The sequence below is a fragment of the Notolabrus celidotus genome, chromosome 4 (assembly GCF_009762535.1).
Source record: "Notolabrus celidotus isolate fNotCel1 chromosome 4, fNotCel1.pri, whole genome shotgun sequence".
NCBI lineage: Eukaryota > Metazoa > Chordata > Actinopteri > Labriformes > Labridae > Notolabrus > Notolabrus celidotus.
This window is the reverse complement of record NC_048275.1, coordinates 33,471,715-33,499,352: the sequence shown is the minus strand read 5'-3', so window position 1 is coordinate 33,499,352 and position 27,638 is coordinate 33,471,715. Positions and strand designations below refer to the sequence as shown.

Here is a 27,638-nt window from a genome sequence, read left to right as displayed (position 1 = left end):
CCATTTATCAATTATGAGAAATATAAAGTATTTTTGTCATTTTAGAAATCATGCATTGTGCCTGTAACTGATCAGGAACACCAGCCGCCTCAACATGTGACAGGCAGGGAGAAGGGACTGCATGTAGAGAGTGAAGAGGTGAGAATTATTAATTATTTACTAATCTAGTTTATCTGTCACACACTGCTTTGAAGTGTTGGGCAGATATCAGGGCACTGTTAGTACGACTTTGAATTGTAGGTGAAGGAATGGGTGAAACATTACAGACTGGTTTCATACTGCATTTTGTCAACTGTCATTCCCCCTACCTTTGAAATCAAACCCCTCTCCCCTGGACATTCCTGTTGTTATAAGAATCGGAAGGAGACCTGGACAGAGCTGCAGAAGTTTTGGGCCTTTTTGGACTTTAGTGGCGTTAGTGCAATTTGATTTATGAATAATCTTGAGATGGAGCAGATTGCAAGGGCAAATTATGCAAATGTTTTGGTGCTATTAGCGACTGCAATCCAACCTCAGTGAATTCCCCCATCAGAGTGTTGGGAAGGGTGCGTTTGATTTACTGTTACCAGTGGGACTTAGTGGTTTATAAGTTATTCTGGATGTAATTTTAAACAGAAGACACAGTAAACAAAGTCAAGTCAAGTCAAACTGTGTTTGTATAGCACATTTCATTCACAAGGCAACACAATGTGCTTCACAATTACAACACGTAAAAATTACAGAGAAAATCAAGTTAATAAAATACAAAATGTACATACATTTTATATGCATTCATAGAAAATTTCAGAACACACATAATCTCCACATCACAATACCCACACATGGATATTGTTGCACTCACACACGCATTCACACAACTCAAAAGTTCAAGTTTAAACTGATGAAAAAATTAATATTTTCAGCCTGCTTTTAAAAGTGCTCAGTGTGGAAGCCCTGATTGCAGCCTCACCTGCTTTGGAGTCTGGGATGGTCAGAAAACCACTGCCTGTGGACCTGAGAGTTCTTGCTGGGGTGTAAGTGATTAACATATTTTGAATGAATAAAGGAACTAAGTGATTAAAACTTTGTACACAAGTAAAATGATTTTAAAAACAATCCTAGCTTTGACTGGGAGCCAGTGAAGGGATCTGAGGACAGGTGTGATGGGCTGAAACTTTTTTGTTCGAGTGAAAACTCACGCATTTTGAATCAGCTGTAGTCCACTGTAAGGTTACAAGACATGTCTCTTTAAAACAGCGAGTTGTTCTCATCGTCTATTCCACTGTTTGTTTGCTGGACTTTAAGAGGTCTTTGAAAAGGTATGGGTCCACTTCACGGAGAGCTTTGTGTAGAACTGAGCTGGCGTAGGATCCCTTCTTTTGCACTGTGTCGAACACATCTCGTGCTTTATCTGCCGTGTTTTTTGTCCCGATTGTGTCATACTCTTCGTTGTTAATAATACCAACCTTCTGATTCTGATTCTGATTTTTGCTACTGTACTCAGGACACACAAGTCTATCCAGGAGCTGTTTCAGAACAGTATCAGGTACCCTTTGTACAAACTGTGTCCTATCCAAGACTAGACTTGGTCCTGGGTCGCTGTCCTGTGCAAGGGCCTGGACCTGTTGAGGTTCTATTCTTGAACCTGGAAAGTAAGCAGAGAAAGACATTTCTTTATTCACTTACAATTTCTAAGAAATACAAAATCGTTATAGTTAAAAAATATACATGAGATATTTATCTCCAATGAGGTTATGTGTTTGCTCATTAAATCACTTTTCATGTGTCCTCATCCAAGATTTTTTACAGATTTTTAATGATGGATAACTCCTGTCACAGTATTTTGTATTTTTATATTGTTTTAACCCAAGCACATAAACAAGTAACATTATTTCCTTACAATTAAATATAAAATGTTTAAAACAAGACGTTTGAAAGCCAAACTTTGAAGCATATGTAAAATAAATATTTTACAGATTAAATTTAAATCAGAGTGCTCAAACAAAGACGAAAACACAGGAAACTTAGAAGCCAAAGCAACAACAGAACCCTAAATATATCATGCAAATTAATATATATATATATATATATATATATATATATATATATATATATAAATGGAAAGAAAAGGTGACTTTAGAATAGTGCTCTCCATTTAAAGGTGTGTTATGTTAAACAGCATTTAGCAGAACAGACTTGGTAGAAATTTAAGAAGTATGTATACCTGAATACACAAATCATTTTATTATTCCTGATTTAAAAGCAGCCTTTTATATCTACATAAGGAGTGAGTCCCCTTCCATGAAGTCCACCATCTTGCACCCCTATCTTTCTACGGTAGCACAGAACGGACAAAATAGGCAAAATACGCCTTTTTGTATTTTTATGGATGAGCTACAGAAAATGTACTGTTTGGAAGACAAAGAAGAAGAGAGTAATTAATCTGGATTTTTGATGGTAAAAATGTGAAAATGGAGGATCGTACTTATCACGCATCAAAGGAGCTTCTTGTCCTTAAAGGCCACCGTTTCAACAATAAGAGGGGTGAGCAGGGGAGCTAGAATCTCCCATTCATTGACATATTTCTGCACTGTACCTTTAAATACTGGTTGCACTCAAACAAACGGGCTATCTTTGAACTGCCAGGACCAACAAGACCAACTACATTCTCTCATGCTGTATCTCACATTCATCATTTTACCAGGTGTTGACTACTCCTTCCAACTTTACAGACTCTGATCCAGCATATTTGGCAAATCTGTTTTTCTGCATGAATGTTAAAAACTGGTGGAACAAAGCTAGACAGTAGATGATTTTGGGACTCTCGGGATGACTATAAAAAAAATTAACGGGCTCTATATTTTAAGAACGGGTAATATATTTGACGCCTGCATGGATGCAAGTTTAATATCAGATTTGTCATCTTACGTGAAACAATCAGTTATCAATCCTGGTGTCATAATGGATCGTGATTTTAAATTAGATAAACAGATAAATTCTGTCGTCCGCTCTTGTTTTTACCATTTGAGGCTTTTATCTAAGATTAAATCAGTTTTATCTTTTAATGATTTTGAGAGAGTGATCCATACTTTTATTTCGACTCGACTGGACTACTGTAACACACTTAATGTAGGCGTTAACCAGGCTTCCCTGTCACGCCTACAGTTAGTTCAAAATGCTGCTGCTTGACTTTTAACTGGCACCCATAAGCTAGAGCACATAACCCCCATCCTTGCCTCCCTCCACTGGTTCCCTGTTAATTTTAGGATTCATTTTAAGATTTTATTGTTTGTTTTTAAATCTTTAAATGGAGTAGCTCCACAGTACATCACCGACCTCCTGCAAAGCTACACTCCCACAAGGTCTTTGAGGTCTACAGGACAGCAGCTTCTTGTGGTCCCTAAGACCAGGCTGTAAACCAGGGGTGGCTGTGCCTTCTCGGCAGTGGCCCCCAAACTTTGGAACGAGCAGCCCCCCAATGTCAGATTGTCCCCAACATTACCGACTTTTAAATCCAGTCTTAAAAGGTATTTTTACTCCTTGGCTTTTAACCCAGCATGAGAGTTGTGTGGTCTCTGTCTCTGTCTGTTCTTTTATTGGATTTTTATTTGTCCTTAGTGTTTTTATTCTATTTTTTTTATTATTATTCATTTCTAAAGTGTTTTATTTGTTTTATCATTACTCTTTTATTTCATTCTATTTTATTTTCTGACAGCATTTTATGTTCTGTGTGTTTTAACTTATTTTACCTCACTGTGCAGCACTTTGCTAAACTTGATTGTTTTTTTAAATGTTCTATATAAATAAAGTGGATTGGATTAGATTGGATCACTTGAGTAAACTGAATAAAATAACTGAAAGATGCTTTAATTTAAAGACTTCTCCTCTGGTTTGTTAAATGTTGAAGTTAATGTAAAAATTTTATCCTGTAGCCTACAGACTGATAGAGGGACAGATGTGGACCTCCTACTCTGGTCTGATGGTCCGAACAAAGAGAAGTGAGCTGAAGGGTGAAGCCTGTCTTACCTGTGAGATACACATCACGTTTCCAGACTTCCCTCCCATCTTTGTCCTGGATCTTCAGAGTCAGTTTCTCTGTTTTTGAAGTGATGAAAACTTCAAATGTTGGGAAGTAATTTGGTCCATACACTCCGAAAAATAGTGCGTTCTAAAAATAAATAGCAAAATGTAATTTTGTTAACTCTTAGAGAAATGTCTTACTGTAATATTATGAATATACTAGCATGCAGCCAAGGCTGTTTAATGATCATTCTGTTAATGACTGGTTGAAGTGAGAAAACTCACCTCAGGTTGTATTTTGAAATCCTCAGGCTCACAGTTGACACTGTAACTGTGATCACAGTTGAGTAGACAGTCGGAAGAGATCCTGATGTACTTAGCGTCTCCTTGTTGGGTGACAACCTTCAATAACAGTAAAGTTTTATTTGTTATTTTGTGTGTTATCTTAATGTCATCACTGAGCACATTGGAGAACAAAAATGGAGACCCAAATACTCATCAGAAAATAAGCTTAAAAATATTTCACATCAAGTAAGAGTCAAGGATTATAGGAAGCTTATTGTCTCATAGGGTGTCAGTCATAGAAGGACAATAAGGTACAGAAATGTTTAATAAATAAATAAATAAATAAATTATGATTAAATAGGAGAGAGGCAGCAGGTGTTATCTGCTCAACAACAAAGGATGGTATAATATTTAAAAATACATAACTAGAGAGATAAAACTGGGCCTATAAACTTTGCTTTATTAAATGGAATGATGCAGAGATGAGCACATTGTTGATTCTAATGGTTTTTTTCACACCTAACGCAAATAAAATCATTTGTGTTAGTGAATTAAATACAAAGTCATTGTAAAGACACAAGTAGTTGTGAGTTCTTGCATTCTGGTGTTCAAATACACGTGAACTAAACTAGTGAATAATTCATTCGTGTCTGGTGTGAACACAACACAACAGTTTGCTTAATAGCAAAGACACAACCATGCTTCTGCAAGTAAAGAGCGCATTTATGAAACTCTTTTCATTCATTAAATCAGAGATGATCAGAGATCTTTCTGTAATTGGCTGACTTGCAGAGGGTCAAAGATATGAATCTGTTAGCTTGAAATAACTGGTCCCTGAATCTAAAGTCCATTTTGTTGTAAACATTTTTATTTTTATTTACTATGTTAATGTTTTACCACGTATTCACACCAATCTTCAGATTTCTGATCTATCTTCTGGTTGTGGCTCTTGTGACAACAAAACTGATAACGGACACATGGAAACAAAGCACTGGATCATATCATACTTCATTAGCATTGTGCCGTTTACTGTGCCTTTAGCTTGAGGCTAACATCGTATGGTAGTGTAAAGTAGATGCACAGACACACGAATGAACACAAACCATATATCATCGTTGTTCATTTAAAAACAACTGGCTGAGTTCATCACAAACGTCAGAATGGATACTTGGAAATGGAGAAGTATGGTCCCATATTCTATATGTTCTGAGATCGTCCTTTTTACACTGAGTAGCTGACTACCCCCTACTCTTACAATGAGTAGATGTACAGGTACCATGATTCACATCAGTCACCACTTAAGGCAGAAAATCCTGACGAGACGAGATGAATCAGGGTTTCAACTTACTCTATATAACTCATTAAAGTAAAGTTCAGGGTGCGAGCACAGAGTGAACCAAAATCCAACATCAAGTAACATTCATAACCAATAGCATGATGTGATTTGTAGTACTTGCCTCTTGTGTGTCATTTCTTGTTTTACATCCTGCCTTTGTGTGTTTTCCCTCCTGTTTCAGTTCCCTCCCCATCCTTATGAGTTTTTCCTGTTGTTCTATTTTTGTTCTGGTTTCTATTTATCAGCCTGGACTCTTCCACACTGTTGAATAGTTTGGTTACCCAGCAGCTTAAATCCAGCCAGTGTTTTGTGTTTCTTTTTTTTTTACTCTGGTCTGCTTAATTCTCTTGCCTACCTGCCATATCTTGACTTTTTAAGCCTCTTTATTTTTATTGGTCATCATATTTTACTCCTGACAGAAAATGTTACTAATTTACATGCAGGACAAGATTAGAGAAGAAGAAAAGGGTACTGCTTTGTCCACAGGGGGTGCGAAAAACCATCATAGAGCAAAGTTGCTCACAGGAACTGTAGCTTTAAGTTAGAAGTAGGAAAAGCACCCCTTTGAAACAGAGGCTAAAGGGTTCCCGAAAACCAAACTCAAAACTTGTCTGAAATCGGAACTCACAGTATGCCTTGGTCGTCCATAATGCCCTGTTTCCATCTGGTATTAACAGGCATCTTAAGTTGTCACAAGAGGATGCGTTATGTAAATGTGTAAATGCACCCAAGAGAGGTAAGTTTGTATCATCTTTGTGGTATAAAGACTGCTCAGGATGATGATTAGCAGGTATGACTTTGAGCCTCACCTCATTCAGAACAATGTTGTGCTGCAGCAGAAACACATCAAGCACCTCAAGCTTTTGGTCCAGATGTCGGAGGAACAGCTGGACTTGTCCTTTTATTTCTCTGGGAATGTTTAGAAGTCTTTTAAAAAGGTCAATGACTAAGCCAAAGACAGAGAGATGAGGGACATCCACAACCACATGAGTATCTGTGATCTTCAGCGGCTTCAAGAAGCTCATTCCATCATCAGTGATGTGGACCACAGACAACAGGCCATCAACAAGCAGCACTGAGGAAGCAAAAAGCAGTTCAACTGTAATTTAACTCATACATTTATAACCACTTTATTTCTAACAGTCTTTATGTATTTGTCTGTGTGTGTTCAGTTTTGATTGTAACATATTATGTCACAGCTCAGTGTAACAAAGCACTACACATCATTACAAACAATTTCATTTAATTAATATAGTGATTTAACAACAAAGACAATAAAGTGTGTACCTTCCTTTGTTTCACAGTGTGGGAGCTGGAGCTGACACACGGCTTCCTCTGAACTCTTGATGTCGAACAGCGGCCCCGCAGCTTTCTTTCCAGATGATTGGAGGAGGTCCTCATCCCATTGGACAGTCCTATACTGAAGCTCCGCCTCTTTTGCCATAACAAACACCAGTCCAGTCAAAGCACACTGAAACATACCTTTACCGGAACACCTGTACCTGCAGGACCAAAAAAAAAAACAAAGTTAATGTGAAATTTACTTTGATACATATCGAAGTTGTTGTAAAATTTAATAGCCTGCTGGTTGAACAAAGTTTTAAGTTTTGTGGTAACATTTCATTTAATTAATTTACATATTTGTGTTTAAATATCACACAATCACCCTAAATCTTTTACAGTGCCAAGCTTTGCTTATTAACCACCCAGTCATCCTTTAGTGCAGCATGAATGTTTAAAAGAAAAAAATCCTTTCAGACTTTATACTTACTAATTATTTCATAAATTGGGCTGATACAACACTACAATTTAATTTAGCTATACTTTTGTCCAAAGTCACGTACAACACAAGCAGGAGCAGATGTGTTCAGGGGGAGACTGTCAGCACACATATCATTTTAAGCACAGTGTGGACAGCTGTGGATCAGTGGGTAGAGTCAGTCATCTATCAATTGGAAGGTTGGCGTTTCAATCCTTGCTTCTGCAGTCTCATGCCAAAGGGTCCTTGGGCTCCGGTTGTTGTTCTGCAGTGTGTGAATGTTTATGAATGAGCTACAAAAGTATAAGTTAATTTACCATTACCAATGCAGTTCTGCCTTTAACCAGTAGGTGGGGTTTTGATTTTAATGATGTAGAATGTACTTGACAGTGCATTAATGAAACAGTTCAGATTGAAAGCTAATTCAAAACTGTATCTGGGAGTTAATAATGCTTGTTTTCAGTAGGGGACGCTATGACCATGACCAAAATGTTTATGTAGGTTATTTTAGGCTGTAACTGTCAAACTCCTGAGTTCAGACTTTGTATGTAAAAGTAAACATCTGCCTATAAATGTGTTTGGGGGTGTAGGAAGGACTTCCAATACTTTCTTCCTGGCAACACATGGAAGTTTGGCGAGCCACACTCAAAATGTTTTAATATATATTTATATCTCCAAGGTGTCTACAGTATGCTGGCCATATTTAGAGTTACTTGGATCAAATACCCAGGAAGAGTTCGCTCAAATACTAACCCTGTAGATCGCCCAAAACATCAGCAAAATCTTGTCGTCCTGTTTGGCTTTCACTATGAACCATAAATGACCTTGTTCTGGGTCTTGACATGTTACATTTCACAGCTATGTTTATGCAGGTGAAACTCACTCCATGAGCTGAATTGTTTCACATTTATGGGATGGCACAATGAAGACATTTTTGCATAGTTGGGCGCGAGACCCCATGAAATGTGACCTTTATTCCACAAGTTGAAGACAGTTTTTGGGGCTTGTTAAAGACACCACATTTGAGAGATTCATTGTGCAAAGAAAGAAAGAAAGAAAGAAAGAGAGAAAGAAAGAAAGAAAGAAAGAAAGAAAGAAAGAAAGAAAGAAAGAAAGAAAGAAAGACAGACAGACAGACAGACAGACAGAAAGAAAGAAATTACCTGTATTTAGATTCAGTCTGTTTAGGTGTGAAGGTCAATGGAGCCTGGAAATAAGAGCGGTCAACTGTTACATATTTCTGAAGAAAGGATAACTTATTTCACAGTTTGAATGATGAAATACTTTCTTCACCCTGCTGAATGAAAATCAAGCACACTATGTCAATCAGAGAGAAATAGCTTCAGTGGAGGGACACTGTCCAAAAAAGATAAACATTCTGTGCACAATTGTGCAAATGCTAACTGGGGTAATTTTACCATCATCAGTTTATGTTTACACTGATGTTTGTAGGAGTAGTTGAAGGACATATGTGTTTGATTTATGTATCTGTGTACATAATATGCAGTCATGAGCAACATATTTTAAATGTTTTCATAGAAATAAAAATGTAATCAATCAAAATCTGGAGAATTTAGGAAAATTTCAACAACCACAGCAGACTAATGCTGCTGTCTTTGTTTTCAGACATTTAAACAGTTAGCAGGTTTCATTCTGTACCTGTTACAGATGCTAAAAATACAGGTATGGTAGATTAAAGATATTAAAGAAGTGGTATATTTTTTTGTAATTAAAAACAAATACTAAGTTGAAATGTTGAATGTAAGTATTAAATTTAGCTTAAGTTTCAAATTGCGTTTGGGTATTTCCAGGATGAGACTGCAGGCTGCCATGAACAGCTTGTTGAAAAGATAATCAAGAATCACGTGAGAGCTTCACAGGATTTGCTTCTTCGTGATGTCAAAAATTGATAAATCTCCTTAAAGGAGCATAATAAATGTAACGCTTGTAATGAACGGAAGAGGACAGTGTAACTTCTTACTTAAGGCTGTTTTGTGTTGTTCCTAATTTTACTAATAATCCCTCTTCCATTTCCACTTTTGTGAAATTAATTCATACCAGTGGTGGAACCTCAATATATGTCAAATCATTATTTGTTTCCAACTTCTAGCTGCTCACCTTTTCATCATCATCATCATCATCATCATCATCATCATCAGACAGCTGAACCTTTTCCTTCACATCCTGCTCTTCAGTGTAGTTAGCCGATGGAGAGAGGAAGTGTGCGGACTTAAGAGCTGCAACAAAAAAAAAGAGTTCAACAGGAAGCAACTGCTATTTATAAAATCAGACATAAACTGTATGTTCAGATGTAGCTTGATGAATGCTATATCAGTACTTACATTTTAAGTGTTCATCAGCGCTGATATTCTCTTCATTAGTCCTGTAGGAATGACCACAACCCAAAAGTGAGTCCAAATTAAAACACACTGCTTGTTTTTACTGATTTGTTGGGCTTGGCTAGGCTCTGGTATGACTGCAGTAATACAGGGCTCAGTTAGTAGTGTTTTTACTTTGATTAGTGGTAGAAGAACCTCATATACGCCACCAACTCTTACCAGCTGGTTAAGAAGTTACTACAGTAGAAGATAAAAACTATGGGGGTATCCCAATGGAGAACCAAGTGACTACTTGTTTTAAAAACTGCTTTCACAGCATCCCCTGTCTAAAAGTCTTAATTTACCTCAGAGTCTCAAGTCGGAAGTTTAGACTTTCAACACAATTACGAAGCAGCTCCAAATCTGGTGAAGTCTGCTGGTAGTTTCTTCTCAGGTCCAGCTCTCTCAGATGGGAGGGGTTGGATTTCAGAGCTGAGGCCAGAGAAGCAAAGCTGCCCTCAAACAAATTGCAGTCTACCAAGCTGAAACAAAAGAACAAAAAAAAAGTTTTTTATTCTTGAAACCATTACTCTTACTTTTGTTAACTTCTGAGTTAAAGTGAAAATGTAAATATTTAATCTAAAAAGGTGTAAAAACCTAGACACACAGGATGCAATCTTAAAAACATTAAATCTGAAGTACAACTCTCTTTTTAATATGGTCCATTAAGGATTTTGTTATAAAATTGAGATTCGTACACTGAGACTAAACATTTTGCTGCCTCAGATAATGGGCCAGAATAAACTACTCTTTTTTCACATTTTAAGCAGAGAGTAAATAGGGAGTCTAACCGCAGAGTCTCCAGCCTGCAGTTTGAACTTTGTAGAAGATCACACAGCAGCGCAACTCCTGAATCCTCAATCTCATTGGAAGAAAGGTCCAGCTCTTTCAGATGGGAAGGGTGGGACTTCAGAGCTGAGGCCAGTGCAGCACAGCTGTGCTTTGACAAAGTGCACCAACTCAATCTACAAATGAAAATAAATTGTTTGTTTGGAAAATGTCGCAACACCATTCAGTTAGTATTATAGTTATTTGTTCAGAGCTAAAGAAAGTTCAGAGTGTGTAATAATTCCAATATAAAAACCAGCACTTGTATGAAACAGGATGTGAGCAGAATAAACAGAGCAGAAGAACAGTTCTCTCATGCTGTTAGATCAATGAAGTACAATTAGGGTTTTTCTTATTCTACTGGGGTTTTTCAAACAGAAGCTCAATATTTCTCTGCTATGTGAACTGGTACAGGAAAGGAAAGTCTTTTTTTATTAATCAGAAGAGAGTTAAAATGGAGTCTTACCCCATGATTTCCAGTCTGCAGTTTTGACTCTGCAGAAAATCACACAGTTTCTCCACTCCTGAATCAAGCAGCTCATTTCCTCTTAGCTCCAGCTCTCTCAGATGGGAGGGTTTGGCATTCAGCGCTGAGGCCAGAGAAGCACAGCTGATCTCTGAAAAACTGCATTCTATCAATCTGAAAGTGAAAATAACATCTCTGATTGCAGTTTTTCTTGCAACAATTTAGTGTTCGTTATTGTTTATTTAAAGGGGGGGTCCTCTTTAATGTTGAAAAAGAAAAAAGAAAACAAAAAATATCTCAACTGAATGCAGGTTTGATTACAACATTAAGGCTGAAAACCAGATCTGTTCTTTTTCATGATGTTATTTCAATTCAGTACACCAAGGTTTTTCACTGTTTTTTTTAAGGTTTTCTAACTAAAACTCAACATTTCTTAACCATGGATGATGGCACAGGGAGATAAAGTACACTATTTCTATCAGCAGGGAATAACTAGGGAGTCTGACCTTAGAGTCTCTAGTTTGCAGTTTGGACTCTTCAGATATTCACACAGCAGCTCCATTCCTGAATCCTGTAGCTTGTTGGAGCCCATGTCCAGCTCTCTCAGATGGGAGGGGTTGGCTTTTAGAGCTGAGGCCACAGAAGCACAGCTGACGGCTGATAATCTGCAGCTTCTCAATCTATAAAATGCAAATAAATGGTGTCACTCCAGAAACTTCTCTTTACACTACTATGTGTTTATTGATTTTTTTTAATTTTTTTTTTAGAGCAGAGGCAAGTATGAATGTTAAATCTATAAATGGAATTGTCCATTAGTTCAAAATAGTCCATAGAGGGTGTTCCTGTAATCTTGAGGCTTGTCAACCAAAGTTTTGTAAAGAGAAGCTCACAATGTATCTGCCTTGATAATGACCCAGGAAAGCGAGATATACTTTATTTTCCATCAGCAGAATGTTAGTCAGGGGTCTTACCCTAGAGTCTCCAGCCTGCAGTTTGGACTCTGCAGATAATCACACAGCAGCTCCACTCCTGAGTCCTGCAAGTTTTTGCTCAGGTCCAGTTCTCTCATATGGGAGGGGTTGGATTTCAGAAAAGAGGCCAGAGAAGCACAGTTGGCCTCTGAAAATCTGTAGTCAGTCATTCTGAAAATGAGATTAGATGTTTGTTTAATGTTTCTTAAAACCAGGCCATGTTCAATATTTTTTGTTTGTTACTCTGTTTTCTCACTAATACCTAGCTGTGATAAATAATTGATTCTGATTTGTCAATACCCCTTGACAGCAGATATTTAATATAATTAGCTACAGCAACACCAAGAAAAGATCAGATAACTCAGATCATAAAAAATAATTTCACAGAGAGGAGAGCACATTACTATGGTTAATGATTTCCCTTCTTCTTGTTAACAATGTGTCTCTAACACAAAATTGAAAAGGATGCAGTAAACTCACTATGAATGCGAACAAGAAATTTAGCTTTTCTGTGTGTTGTTAGATTTTAGACTGATCCAGTGATAGCTATTCACCACGTCCTGAACACACAAGATGCTGGGACAGGTGCATTTGGTTTAGTGCTGAGTCTGCCTTGTTCGTTGAATGGCTATTTTGAATTAAATTGGCATAAAGGAAGGATTTGTACGTTATACCTAATGCTTTTATATTATATTATGGGGCTGTCACAATAACCTGTATTGACAACAACCGTCTATTTAAAAACAATGAAATGTTGGTATTGTGCTAAAAATGAGCAGTTTTTAATAATGTGCAATTAATTGGTTCATAGTGGGGGGCACTGAAGTTCTTGTCACTGGTTGCCACTGACCATTAAACTGAGGACAGACAAAGAAGAAGCAGCAGGAGCAAATGTAGAAGAAGACTCGGCTGTTACTGCAGTGTGTGGCTTCTACAGCAGCTCTAATCATGTGGTAGGAGATGACAGATGAGAGCGCAGTACTCTACTCGTACCCTAAAAAAGTTTAATCGCAAGTTTGAAAGTTTTTGGATTGCGTAAAAAAGACAGGATGTTTGAGGACACTGCAGGACAAACAGAACAACAGTGACTGCAAAAAAAGGGGACAGAGAAAAAGCTAAAGACATGATCAGTGACATTAAGACAAAAGTATCAGAGTGATCATTTTTCTCTGTGGTCTCACACACAAACTCTCCGTCCCTGCACCTGCTAGTTATTTAGATTTACTTGGCATATTGTTGTTAGATGATGGGCCTTGTGGTTGATTTGTAATAAGTGTATCTAGTTGCCTTTTCAGTAATCCTTATCATTATATACATTCATTATTAGTTTACCGATAATTTCTTGAACGTTTTTAGTACAATTATGGTTGAAGACTCTCCCTTCACCTTCACTTCATGCTTAGTGTTTTGCAGAAGAAGAGATAAACAGTACTGAAATACCTTAACCATGGAGGAGCTACCAACCTACTTTAATTGTTGATTCAAAATTATTTATTTTTAAATCAATACAATTTTGTTCTGATCAATACTTGGTGTCGCTTATTTGTATCTTTAATCGGTTAGTGTCTTGTCCCGCCCTGTTGGGACTCTATTTTGCATAACCACTTGTCTTCAGTGATAGACAATGATACAGAAAAAGAAAAAAAACTTTATATTGATCAGCAGAGAGTAAGTAGGGGGTCTGACCTCAGAGTCTCCAGTCTGTAGTCTGAATTTTGCAGATAATCACTCAGCAGCTCCACTCCCGAATCCTGCAACTGATAGTTTCCACTCAGGTCCAGCTCTCTCAGATGGGAAGGGTTTGATTTCAGAGCAGTGGCCAAAGAAGCACTGCTGACCTCTGACAAACTGCACCAGCTCAATCTGAAAATAAAAATGTATGAAGTCCCTCTGGCAGCTTTTTTAATGGTCAGCTTTAAGTGTTTTATATTTTTGGTGAAGAGAAGAAAAAATATTTAAATGAAAAAATATTACAATTGGAAAAAAATAAACATCCAACATAATACAAGTTTATTAAAATAATCAAGACTAAAAAATAGCTCTTTTCATCAACATGCTGTTAGGTTATTATAGTTCACTGAGGAGTTGTCTTGTTGTATGGAGGTATTGAACCAAACCTTAACAAGTCTCTGTCATAATAACTGGCAGAGAAAAAGACCATTTGCTTTTTTATTGATCAGCAAAAAGTAAGTAAGGAGTCTGACTTTAGAGTCTCCAGTCTGCAGTCTGGACTCTGCAGATAACCACACAGCAACTCAAGTCCTGCATCCTGCAACTTGAAGTTTCCACTCAGGTCCAGCTCTTTCAGGAGAAATGGGTTGGACTTTAGAGCTATGGCCAGAGAAGCACAGCCGGCCTCTGACACAAGGCAGCGACTCAATCTGAAAATGAAAACAGATTTCATTCATTTTTTTAATTTTCTTGAAACTCTTAATTTTGAATGATCTTTGGTAGACAGCTGAGAAAAGTTGAGAAAAATAAATGTACACGTGATAAGATAAAATAATTGAATGAAAGACAATGCGGGTCAAAGTACTTTCAAACTGAAGAACAGCTTTCTTTTTTATCAACATGCTGTGAGTTCAATTAAGCCCACTGAAGATTTTCTTTTTTAATTTTGATGTTTTTAAGCAGATGCCCAACATTGATCTACCACGGAGAATTGTGTCGAAAAAGTTTGCCTTTTTATTGATCAGCAGGAGGTAAGTAGAAAGCCTGACCTCAGAGTCTCCAGTATGCAGCTTTGCAGATAACGACACAGAAGCTCCACTCCTGAGTCCTGCAGCTTGTTAGAGCTCAGGTTCAGCTCTCTTAGATATAAGGGTTTGGCTTTTGGATCTGGGGCGAGAGAAGCACAGCTGACCTCTGACAGATTGCAGCCACTTAATCTGAAAATGAAAATTAAACAAATGAAATCCCTATAACAGCAGGGGAAAATAACATTCATGCTAGTTTATTGATCAGCAATTAGTAAGTAGTGTGATTTACCTCAGAGTCTCAAGTCTGCAGTCTGGACTATGCAGATAATCACACAGCTGTTCCACTCCTGTATCCTGCAACTTATAGTTTCCACTCAGGTCTAGCTCTCTCAGGTGGTCAGGGTTGGACTTCCAAGCAATGACCAGATAAGCACAGCTGGTTCCGGACAAACTGCAGTCACTCAGTCTGAAAATTGAAAATAGATTATGTTCCTGTAGATTTTTTTCCAAAAGCCATTCAGTGTTTGTTATTATGTTATTATCATGATGATGATGATCAACAGAGGGTAAGTAGGGAATCTGACCTCAGAGTCTTCAGTACACTGGCAGGACTCTGCAGATAATCACACAGGAGCTCCACTCCTGAATCCTGCACTTCGTTGCCACTCAAGTCCAGCTCTCTGAGATGGGAGGGGTTGGACTTCAGAGCTGAGGCCAGAAGATCACAGCTGGTCCCTAACAAACTGCAGCCGCTTAATCTGAATAAAGAAATGTTGCTGGTTATGATCATTATTCTTCTATAAGATCTATCCTGGCCTGTCATGTACAATTTAATATGTTGCTTTTCCACCTCCATTTCTCACAACATAATAATCTGAAAGTTGTTCAATGCCATGTTGAAAGCACTCTGAGGCCTAAAAACGTGCCACATTAAACTTTTTCTGTACTTTGGCTTACGTTCTCACTGTGCAGTCCTCTTAAATGAAACACAATTTTCACCCCAGAAAAAAATATTTAAATAAAAAAAGGACCTCAGAGTTTCCAGTTTGCAGTTTGGATTCTCAAGTCCGGCACACAGCAGCTTAACACCTGAATCCAACAGCTTGTTGGAGCTTAGGTCCAGCTCTCTCAGATGGGAGGGGTTGGACTTCAGAGCTGAGGCAACAACTTCATAGTGAGCCTGTGAGAGTCCACTTCTGGAAAGTCTGTTGTGAAACATAGATGTAAAGGTTTGTTTTAATGAATGGAAACCCTTTACTTAATGTGTTTTAGGACGACAAAGTTAAACATTTCCTGTTGGAACACAAAAGCCCTCATCTATCGATCTGTTGTAGAAACCAGTGACCACTGATTTTGACATTTGCTAACTGGATGCAAAAAAAGTAATGGGCTGAACTGTTAGCTGATATGGGCTGATGTTAAAGCGCAACTTGAAGGATGCATTTTCTTACAACATGCAACACATCTGTCGGAAAAATAAGGCTGCAAAGGACAAGAAAAAATCAAGCACCCTTTTTTTTCAAAATCATGTCATGTTACGTTATATCGGCTCTGCTCAATGATTGGTAGGAGGCTGACAATACAGGCTGACTTTTCTGACAAATATGAAACAAAATAGTCAGACACTGTCGAAACTTTGTTCATAAGAACAATGATTCCTCTACAGTTCTGCTATTTATCAGTTATAGATAACACTGAACTTCAGACTGGAGTCTCTGTTTACAGTGAAAAATATAGACAAAATAAAGTGTGTGAAAAACAAAAGTTCCACATTATAAAATGTCTGGATCTTCACCACAGTGAATTATTATGGAGTACAGTGAACACTCACAGGTTTCCTCTCCCAATCGTATTAATTTAAGCATGTGGAGAAACAGATTACGTATTAAATCATATAGTGGACTGGGTGCAGAAATACAGGGGAGATTTGGCCCCTTGCTGGGTAAAATACAAGGCCTGACAATGACAGTTGCACACACTGATATAAGTTATACCAGCGGGTCTCCTTTATAAATCACCTGCTTTATTATGAACTAATAATCTGTGACATGAATAATAGGATATAGGTAGATAATGCTGGTCTCTCACTGATGTTTTCTGCTGGGTCTCATTGCTCCTAACTCATAAGAAAGATACAGTCTGATTCACATGGTCTGCTTTTGAATTACACAGCTGTCCAGGTGACTCAAACTTTAAGTATTACAAATGCATGTAAAGAGAGATAAACCATATTGGGCAAAAAATAATTGTAGCCACAAGTCTTTAACTACTGTAATCCCAAAGTTGACTTACAAAGCCTTTCTGCAGTTCCTCACAGCTGGAATCAGCCTCCATCGTCCCTCCTCTGATGTGTTGTAATTCTCCAAATTTAACTCATCCAGAACCTCCTCTGACATCTGCAGCATGTAAGCCAGAGCAGAGCAGTGGATCTCAGAGAGCTGATAATCTGATCTGTTGCCTGACTTCAGGAACTCTTTGATCTCCTGATGTACTGAGAGATCGTTCACCTCCATCAGGCAGTGGAAGATGTTGACGTTTCTGTCAGGAGATGTTTTGCTGTTCATCTTCTTCAGGTTCTCAATGACTTTTTGGATTGTTTCAGGTCTGTTGTCTGCCTGACCCAGTAAGCCTTTTAGGAGTCTCTGGTTTGACTCGAGAGACAGTCCGTGAAGGAAGCGAACAAACAGATCCAGGTGGCCATTTTTACTTCTCAAGGATTTCTGCATTGCTGCTTGTAGGAGGAAATCAAGGCTCAAATCCATTTTTTTTGAAAGCAGAAAAGCCTTTAGTTCTTTTTTGTTCTTAGCCGTGTAACAGTGGAACATGTACACAGCAGCCAGAAACTCTTGAACGCTCAGATGAACAAAGCAGTAGACTGTTTCCTGCAAGATCACACGCTCTGTTTTAAAGATCTCCGTACAAACTCCTGAGTATACCATGGCATCTGTGACACCCAGACCGCAGCGCTTCAAATCCTCCTCGTAGAAGATGATGTTTCCTTTGTCCAGATTTTCAAATGCCAGCTTCCCTAGCTTCAGAAGAACTTCCCTGTCAGCCTTCATCAGCTCCTCAGGACTCATCTGCTGTCCCTCATCATACTTCTGCTTCTTCGTCTTGATCTGAACCAGCAGGAAGTTTGAGTACAGGTCAGTCAGGGTCTTGGGAAGCTCTCCTCTCTGCTCTCTGGTAAACATGTCCTTTAGAACTTTCGCAGTGATCCAGCAGAAGACTGGGATCTGACACATGATGTGGAGGCTCCTGGATGTCTTGATGTGTGAGATGATTCTGTTGGACAGATCTTCATCACTGAACCTCTTCCTGAAGTACTCCTCCTTCTGGGCGTCAGAGAAGCCTCGGACTTCTGTTACCCTGTCAACACACGAAGAAGGGATCTGATTGGCTGCTGCAGGTCGAGAAGTTATCCAGATGCGAGCTAAGGGAAGCAGATTCCCTTTGATGAGATTCATGAACAGGATGTTGACTGATGACTCCTGTGTGACATCAGACACAACCTGAGTTTTGCGAAAATCCAGAGGCAGTCTGCATTCGTCCAGGCCGTCAAAGATGAACAGAAGTTTACAGACAGCCAGCATCTCTGCTGGGACCTTCTCTAATGTTGGATGGAAAACATGGATCACCTTGAGAAGACTGTACCGCTTATCTCTGATCAAATTCAGCTCCCTGAATGAAAGAAGAATCAGCAGACTGACGTCTTGGTTCTTCAAGCCCTCTGCCCAGTCCAGAGTGAACTTCTGCACTGAGAAGGTTTTTCCAACACCAGCAACACCGTTTGTCAGGACCACTCTGATGGGTTTCTGTTGCTCAGGTAAGGCTTCTAAGATGTCATGGCACTCGATTGTTGTGTCATGGCGGGTCTCCATCTTGGAAACTATCTCCAGCTGTCTCATCTCATGTTGAGTGTTCACCTCTTCACACTGTCCCTCTGTGATATAGAGCTTGGTGTAGATCTTGTTGAGGAGGGTTATACTTCCTGCTGCTCCAGTTCCCTCAGTCACACGTTCACATCTCCTCCTCAGACTGAGCCTGTGTTCATCCAAGACCTCCTGTGGAACACCTCTCACTGGAAGAGATGAAGAAGTGTCAGACAAATAACAAAATGACAGTGTAGTTATCACTTTCATTTTCAAATCAGTGCAGAAAGAAAATGAGGAGCAAAGTTTTTGACTGTGTTGGTGTTTAATTGACAACATAACAGGCAAACTGAGTCTCAAGAGCTCACCTGCAGAGTTAAAAATGCCCATCAGCTGTAAAGTACAGACTAATCTGGACCATTGAAAACAGCCTGTTGTCTGGGTCAAAGTTTAAAAATAATTCAGATCATTTTTCTGTCATTTTATTTCAAGTGAGATTACATATGTCATCCACTCTCTAATACTTGGTGTCTTGCTCTAACATCATAAAGACCATATAGTCAGGGAATATTGCAAAAGATCTGGGAATAAATTCCTTACCAAAAATGTCTTTCACCAATGTGTTCAAAAAGGTCTCTAATAACACATCTCACAGTATCTCACAAAAGTGAGTACACCCCTCACATTTCTTCTAAAGATGATGCACAAGAAAGTCCGCAAACAATATGCTAAAGACAAGCAGACTAAGGACATGGATTACTGGAACCTTGTCTTGTGGTCTGATAAAACCAAAATACATTTATTTGGTTCAGATGGTGTCAAGCGTGTTAGGGCAACCAGGTGAGGAGTACAAAGACAAGTGTGTCTTGCCTACAGTCAAGCATGGTGGTGGGAGTGTCATGGTCTGGGGCTGCATGAGTGCTGCCGGCACTAAGGAGCTACAGTTCATTGAGGGAACCATGAATGCCAACATGTACAGTGACATACTGAAGCAGGGCATGGTTCCCCCCTCTTCGGGAACTGGGCCGCAGGGCAGTATTTCAACATGATAACGACTCCAAACATACCTCCAAGATGACCACTGCCTTGCTAAAGAAGCTGAGGGTAAAGGTGATGGAGTGGCCAAGCATGTTTCCAGACCTAAACCCCATTGAATATCTGTGGGGCATCCTCAAACGGAAGGTGGAGGAGCACAAGGTCTCTAACATCCACCAGCTCCGTGATGTCGTCATGGAGGAGTGGAAGAGGATTCCAGTGGCAACCTATGAAGCTCTGGTGAACTCCATGCCCAAGGGGGTTAAGGCATTGCTGGAAAATAATGGTTGCCACACAAAATATTGACACTTTGGGCCCAATTTGGACATTTTCACTTAGGGGTGTACTCACTTTTGTTGCCGGTGGTTTAAACATTAATGGCTGTATGTTGAGTTATTTTGAGGGGACAGTAAATTTACGCTGTTATACAAGCTGTACACTGACTACTTTAAATTGTATCAAAGTGTAATTTCTTCAGTGTTGCCCCATGAATAGATATAATTAAATATGTGCAGAAATGTGAGGAGTGTACTCACTTTTGTGAAATACTGTATAAGATGATTTCAAACTTCTGTAGGAAAATCTGTGACAGCTGCAGAAAGTTTGGGTACCTGGAACCTCATAGGTGAGAAAGTTAAAATGATTACCTTGGCCTTCAGCAGCTTGTGAGTGGTCAGGCTATGGGTTGTTCAGGATTCTGAATTGATTGCTGGAATTTGTCTTACTTTCTTACTTTGCCACGCCGACTCTCGTAGTAGTTGCTTTTTTTGTTTATTTCAATATCTGGAATACTAGTTACAAAACAATACAGTAAAATCTCTCAGGAGTCTAGGTCTTCTTCTTCTCCAGGCTCTACATCATCATGCAGACAGTTCTTGCATGCACTGCCTGTACAACCTCTGCATACTGCCGGTCCTGCATCCAATCTTGGGTTTTGAGATGGCAAGAATGCTAGCTGTGCAGCTGCAAGTACCATGTTAAACCTGTTGGGGTATACTGAGTACTTGCAGCTGCACAGCATCCATGCCAATCTCCAAACCCAGGACTGGACTCAGCACCTCAGAGATACTGGATGGAGGGAAGGAGTTCACAGTTATGAGCCAGTTCCAACACTAGATGCAGCGGCTCTTAAATAAGCTAATCCAATTCACAAGCTGTAATTTAAAAGGTGACTAGCGATGCAGCTGCAAGAAGAATAGTGCAAAGTGTATCTCAGCATGCAGAAGTTGTAAAGGCAGTGCATGCAAGAACCCTATCCATGATGGTGTGGAGCCTGGAGAAGATGAAGACTTAGACTCTTGAAACATTTGACAGTTGTAACTAGTATACCATTGGGATAAACAAATAAAACTACTTTTGAATATACATGTAAAAGTTGGTGTGGTTATTTTTCTGTCAGGGAGTGGTTTCGGTGAAAAACAAATACCAGCAATCAATTTAGAATCCCACATCACCCATAGATAGATTGAACCCCCACAAGCTGCTGAAGGCAGAGGTAAACAATTTCAGTTTTTCACCAAGGTTCCAGGTACCCAATCTTTCAGCAGCTGTTGTGGATTTTCCTAGGGGTGTTTAGTCTAAATCTTTTAATATGTCTTACTCACTGACTTTGAGGCGCTTTCCCACTAAATCTGTGAGGTCTTAGGGCTGTCCCACTGTCAAAGCCCTCTAGTGTGTGGGGGATCTCTCACATTTGAGGATTTGAAGAAGTTGCTAAGTGCTGTCCTAGGGGCGTGCGATATGACGATCTTAGATCATGAAGGATTAGAATGTGACGACGATCTGCCAAAGCACAGAGATCGTGCTTTGGCAGAAGGTGAAGGTGACATATCACGCTTTTTTCATCAATATATATTGGTCTAAGAGGTCCCCAAAACATGTCTTTAAAGTTTATGCTCAAAAAAACACTTTGAAATCAGATTTTGGTCTGCCTGAAAAGCCCTCTTCTTCAGCCCTCCTCAGAACGGTCTGTTTTCTCTCTGACCACGCCCCCTCAGGAAGTGGATGTGCCTCGGCTGTCCAGCACGTTGATCTAATGTTTACATGTTGGCTGAATATACATGGCTGCTCAGAGATCACGTTACTTCAACCCTCTGAATCTGATCCTGAATCTGATCCTGACGGAGAGGCGCCTGTAGCAGGACCTTTCTGAAGGATTGGTCACAGATTTAGTGTTTCTTGTTGTTTTATTTATCAGTATGCCGACGTGTGTCTTGGTACACAGCTACGAACATGTAGCTATGTGGCTATGCTAACTAGCGCTAGCACTTATCCATGATAAGTAAAAATCATCCACTAGATCTTCAAACCTGCAGGCCTGGGGAGTAAAACCGACCTCTACCAGAAAGGCAGCAGGATCTTTCTGAAGGATTGGTCACAGATTTTGTGTTTCTTGTTGTTTTATTTGTCAGTATGTCGACGTGTGTCTTGGTACACAGCTACAGCTACAGCTATGAACAACAGCTATGAACATGTAGCTATGTGGCTATGCTAATTAGCGCTAGCACTTATCCATGATAAATAAAAATCATCCACTAGATCTTCAAATCTGCAGAAGTGTGGAGTAAAACCGACCTCTACCAGAAAGGCCGCGGGACCTTTTCTGAAGGATTGGTCACAGATTTAGTGTTTCTTGTTGTTTTATTTGTCAGTATGTCGACGTGTGTCTTCATACACAGCTACAGCTACGACATGTAGCTATGCTAACTAGCGCTAGCATTTATCCATGATAAATAAAAATCATTCACTAGATCTTCAAATCTGCAGACGTGGGGAGTAAAACCGACCTTTGTGTTTATTAAGACAGCCTACAACTAGCATGCCTCCCTCCTAAGCTCCTTGTTAGCACACGTGTGCAGGTAATGAAAAACAGAGGAGGAGTTGAGTTGTATTTTATACAGTCTATGGGCTGAACAAGCTCCGAGCTCTGACTCTGTGACAGACTGGATATTGTTGTTACGTAACAAAAACACTGAAGTCTGAAATGGCTCGTTTCACAATCATTTACAGAAAGGTGGAGAAATCAGAACAGGGGCAGAATGGATTTTATTCATTCTCGGGGGGTTTGTAGACATGCCAGGGAACCATATTTCAGGTAGAGAACCATTAAAAAGTCAATTTTTGCATGATATGTCACCTTTAATTGTACCTTGCACAAGTTTTCTAAATTGCTTAACTAAATTTAAAAAAAATTTGAACAGTATCCTGTCTTAAATGATCTTTTATCCTTTTATCCGTTTAAGGTTATGATTTTAAATAGGTAAATTAGTTTGTTTTACTGGTAAATGATGCGTAAAATAGTCTGAATAATCAAAATGAAAGAATCGTGATAAAATTGGGATCGTGATTTTGCCAAAAAAAAAACATGATATGATTTATTTTTCATATCGCACACCCCTATGCTGTCCCATTCCCAGTTGTACAGTTTTGAGCCCTTACAGCGTCCTGTCCTCGATCGCATCCCCAGTGACATTCTTTTAGTTCAAGAAGGGCTCAGGGCTTTGGGTTTAGGGAGGACATTGAGATTGGGCCATGGTTCAGGAAGGAGACTATCTCAGGTTTGCACCTATGACCACACTATAAAGATTAAGGTTGTAAAAGTTTTTATGTTTTTATTGTTTTTTATTTTGATTTCGTTTTGACTCTTGTTTCCAATTTCAGTTAAAATTGTTGTTATGCTTTTAGTTTAGCTTTATCTTTTAAAATGATTAGTCTTGATACGTTTTAGTGTTAGTTTTACGTTTTTGTAATATGGGATATTTGTTCGGGACAAGATTCAAGAGGGCCTGAAAAAGTATTGTGTATTAAAAAAAATATTAATAAAAATTAACATCAAGCCATTAAAAAAGAGTATTTAGAGATTATGCAATATGCTAAACTGGAGAAGATAAGATACTCTCTTCAAGGGTCTACGCTAAGATTTTATAAAAACCTGGCAACTCTTATTGACTTTCTTTGAAAAGATTGGAGCAGAGGATGTAACTCCATAACTCATATCTTCTTTCCACTGTGTCAAATGTGGTGTGTCTTAAGTTTCAGATTTGTGTTTGTCTTTTTTTTCTGCTTTTCTATATTTTGATGCCATAGAATGTAGCATTTTTCTATATTTCTGAATATTGCAAAAATACAGAAAAGGGTTTGGGCCATAATTGTAGAATTATGACTTTTATCTCAGAACCTAAAAAAGAATATTGCACCTTAATTTCTTTTTCCGGGGGCCTTAATCCTCGTCTGTACAAAAATCTTCAATACAGATACATTGTGTAACAGAGATCTTTTACAGCTGAATTTCAAATGTAATGATTAGCATAAAAAGATGTGAGCTAAGTTGCACAACAATGTCACTACGATTCAGAGCTGTGGACAAACGCACATGGTGCAGTCTTACTTTGCATGGTACTGGTCTGCCAGACTGTCTGAGGCTCAAGTTCTGTTCTGGTTCTTTTTCCACACAGGGGACAGGAGAATTCGTCAGATGAACCACACTGGTCCCAGTATGAAGTGAGGCACTGTCTGCAGAGCCAGTGTCCACAGCTGGTAGAGACTGGATCATTCAGGAAGTCCTTACACACATCACAGCGGGGTCCCAGGCTCTCCACACAAACAGGGCCGCTATTTCCCTGGCTGAGAACACATTTCTTTATAACTACATGATTTTTTGAGTAATGCTAAAATAAAACTTCAGGATTTGACACTTTTGAAAGTCTAACACAAACATATAAAACCACTAGAAAACATATTTTTTATCAGAGGTGAGTGAAATGAGCTGGTTGTCTTACTTTTTCACTAATACTCCAGGTTCATTTTCATGCTCTTCAGGATCAGAGGACATGACACTCCTTGCACGTCCACTGCTGGGAGACTCTGCTCTGTCTGCCTGCCCCTCCAAACAATCATCCATGCTTTGATCTGAAGTCAGTCTGAGGGGTTAGACAAAAAAAACAGAGAGCTCACAGCAAGAGAATCAAGAGAAACCAGAGCTTTCCTGTTCACAGAGAGGAAACTTACTCAGAGACTTTCTTTTACAAACATAGGAGTGATACTCACCAACTCCAGCCTTCAGTTTCCCTCTTTGCTCTGTGGATGCAAAATGGAGCGTAACCGTCTCTCACAGTTTCACTTTTGCAGTCCCCTCCCTGCTCCCTTCAGGCTAGATCACATGGTCGGTGTTGCTCCACCCTGCTCCATTAACAGGAAGTCTGCCACAGTTATGTATGCGTTGCAGTGTGTGTGTGTGTGTGTGTGTGTGTGTGTGTGTGTGTGTGTGTCTGTGTCTGCGTGTGTGTGTGTGTCTGTGTGTGTGTCTGCATGTGTGTGTCTGTGTGTCTCACAGATAAGTTCTTGAGTGTTTCTCTGTAATGAAAACATGTTGTAGTACCATGATAAAGAAACTTTTTTATTTAACAGCTTGAATGTGTCACATTACATAAAACCTGACAGACTTCTTTGGAACACAAACGGTGAGGGTATTGATAGTAGTGAGTAGTGAAGGTAGTGATACTTTCCAGTGTTGTGTAATCTGAACAGATTTCTGTGAGGAAGAAAAGTTTGACATGTGTGGTGGTGAGCTAGAGGATGTTATAGTAATAATACAGAACAGTCATTATTATTCTTTGTACTTTTATAGAACAACAGTAAGAAAGACCGGTAAAATGTGAATTTTTTTAAAGCACAGCTAAAACAATTTGACAACGTTTAGAGATACAAAATCAATGATTATAATAAGAAGTGCTGTAAGTAACATATACTAAATCATGATATACAGAATGTGTTATTTTTTGTAGAGTTTAAAAAACACAAACAGTGAAGCAGTCACCGTTAGTCCTGAGTCTGCACTGTGGAACAAATAAAAGAGCTGCAGGTTGAGGATCTTAGCTGCCACTTGTTTTTTTAACATTGGTCAAGGTGTTCAAGTTTAACCCTAAAGCTAACCTCAGCCCTAACCCTCAAACTGCCTGCCGTATGTCATCAATGAGGCCTCAGACAAGAGATCCCCTATCAGACAATCCACAACACCGCCCACACCCAGTGGTGGACAGTAACAGAGTAAATTTACTTGAGTACTGTACTTAAAGCTGGGGTTGGTAGTCAGATTTAGATACACTTTTTGTCATACTGGTTAAAATGATCTTTATGTCCGAATGGCAATCGATACATAATGTGTTCTTAAAAAAGAGTGAAAAAAAGCTGTTATCTACAGCCGGAGTAAACCTGGGAAAACACCAACCAATCCCCATTTTTTGGGGTCCAAAATTTTAAACCAATCAAATGCTGTCCTGCCGTTCTGCCCGCCTCCTGCACATACATTTCCCAGGCGTGCACTCCGAGTCCCCGTCTCCTGCCTCTGCTTCCCCTGACTCTATTTACTGTCCCTCTCGCTCGACCTCGGGCCTCTCCCCTCTGACACGATGAGGTGCTTTGCTCAGAACTGTAGTCCGGATCAGAGTCTAAAAAGCTCTAACCACGGGGCTCTGACAAGCAAAAGAATTAATGACATCTAGTAAGTCCTACAGAAAATGTATATATATTGTAGCGTCTGTCCAGACGCTGTAGGGATGAAAAGCCGATTCGTGAACACATTGATCTCTAATAACCAGTCAGTGTCGGCCGTGACCACGCCAACCAACAAAGCAACAATCAATGTTTGAATGAATGAATAAGTCCTGAGGAGGTCTCTGGTTCAATAGAAACACTAAAAGAGTCTCACATGAACTCAGAGGACGGACTGGGACAAACTAATCCAGTATTTGGTCTCCGTGGAGTCCTCCCCCCCTCCCTCCCTCCCCCTCTGTGTGCCATCAGCCTAAAGCAACAATACCATTCTGATAAAAGTGTGCAGTGTGGATATCCGGCCTCCTTTCTCTCTCTCTCCTCCCCCCTTTAATGAGGGTGTGAGTCGCTGTGGTTTATCCTGTCACTCTTTCTTTCCCGCTCTCCTCCTCCTCCTCTCTCTCTCATTCTATGGAAACACTGGAATGTTTTCTGACTTTCCCTCCAATCCTTTACAGGATCCGGAGACGTGAAGGGGCACGTCTTTGGAGTGTGTGTGTGAGTGAGTGTGTGTGTGTATGGGCATTCAGATCAAGTTCAGGCGTGTAATAGGAGGGATCAAGATATGTTAAAGAACATGTTATTATAAGTTCCTGCTCTTATTGTTGGTCTGTCAGTTTCTCTACTGTGGTCCAAACATGAGTCAGAACCTGTTTAAGGACTCATGAAGAGTTATTAAGTCAGGTAAGGTGAACACAGACACAGATACTCACTAATCAGTGTTAGAGATGAAGTTAAACATCCTGCGGTCTTCTCTGCTGGAAAAATACATCATGTATATAAATTCAGCCGTACAGTTGTCATGAAGAGAGAAATGAGCTACAGAGAGAGTTTTTACCACAGTGTCAACAGGCAGAGGGGACATGTGACCGACTCCTTTACTCAGATTAGTTTGACATGTATATGGTCGTCCCTGGTGTCTCTTTATCTGCCTACAATTAATCACTGTTGTTATTTAGTTTTGATTTTAACTCAGTCTGAGGAACATGTTCCTCAGAGTCAAAGACTTAAAGGAAGGAGGAAAGGTAGAAAGAAGTAATGAAGGAAGGAAGGAATGAAGAAGGTAGTAAGGAAGGAAGGAAGTAGAAAGGAAGGGGAAGGAAGAAGGTAGTAAGGAGGTAGTAAGGAAGGAAGGAAGTTGAAAGGAAGGGGGAAGGAAGGAAGAAGGTAGTAAGGAGGTAGTAAGTAAGGAAGGAAGTTGAAAGGAAGGGGGAAGGAATGAAGAAGGTAGTAAGGAAGGAAGGAAGTTGAAAGGAAGGGGGAAGGAAGGAAGAAGGTAGTAAGAAGGTAGTAAGAAGGTAGTAAGGAAGGAAGGAAGTTGAAAGGAAGGGGGAAGGAAGGAAGAAGGTAGTAAGGAGGTAGTAAGGAAGGAAGGAAGTTGAAAGGAAGGGGGAAGGAAGGAAGAAGGTAATAAGAAGGTAGTAAGGAAGGAAGGAAGTTGAAAGGAAGGGGGAAGGAAGG

At 39.4% G+C, this 27,638-nt stretch overlaps 1 protein-coding gene across 3 annotated transcripts; it reads right to left on the bottom strand.

Annotated features, from left to right (window-relative positions):
• Positions 1 to 633: 633 nt before the first annotated feature.
• On the bottom strand, positions 634 to 24,753 carry LOC117812148 (NACHT, LRR and PYD domains-containing protein 12-like). Of its 3 annotated transcripts, none has more exons than XM_034682766.1 (23): positions 24,675 to 24,753; positions 24,407 to 24,547; positions 24,001 to 24,251; positions 17,014 to 18,802; positions 15,753 to 15,926; positions 15,306 to 15,479; positions 15,011 to 15,187; positions 14,743 to 14,910; positions 14,227 to 14,403; positions 13,709 to 13,885; positions 12,023 to 12,193; positions 11,558 to 11,731; positions 11,052 to 11,225; positions 10,549 to 10,722; positions 10,063 to 10,239; positions 9,722 to 9,762; positions 9,498 to 9,616; positions 8,543 to 8,586; positions 6,908 to 7,122; positions 6,430 to 6,695; positions 4,285 to 4,401; positions 4,006 to 4,147; positions 634 to 1,624 (listed from the first exon to the last, which is right to left on the bottom strand). In XM_034682766.1, exons 2-23 carry the CDS (start codon positions 24,526 to 24,528, stop codon positions 1,254 to 1,256), a joined length of 5,394 nt encoding a protein of 1,797 aa, XP_034538657.1. In that variant the 5' UTR covers positions 24,529 to 24,547; positions 24,675 to 24,753; the 3' UTR covers positions 634 to 1,253. The 3 variants fall into 3 exon arrangements, with proteins under 3 accessions (XP_034538657.1, XP_034538658.1, XP_034538659.1); XM_034682767.1 differs by having other exon boundaries at positions 24,016 to 24,251; XM_034682768.1 differs by lacking the exons at positions 13,709 to 13,885; positions 14,227 to 14,403.
• Positions 24,754 to 27,638: the final 2,885 nt, after the last annotated feature.

Coding starts and splice junctions, on each gene's coding strand:
- LOC117812148 (XM_034682766.1), bottom strand. CDS start 24,528: ATGGATGATTGTTTGGAGGGGCAGGCAGACAGAGCAGAGTCTCCCAGC. Junction 24,252..24,406: donor CCTGGAGTATTAGTGAAAAA/GTAAGACAACCA, acceptor ATGTGTTCTCAG/CCAGGGAAATAGCGGCCCTG. Junction 4,148..4,284: donor ATTTCAAAATACAACCTGAG/GTGAGTTTTCTC, acceptor ATTTATTTTTAG/AACGCACTATTTTTCGGAGT.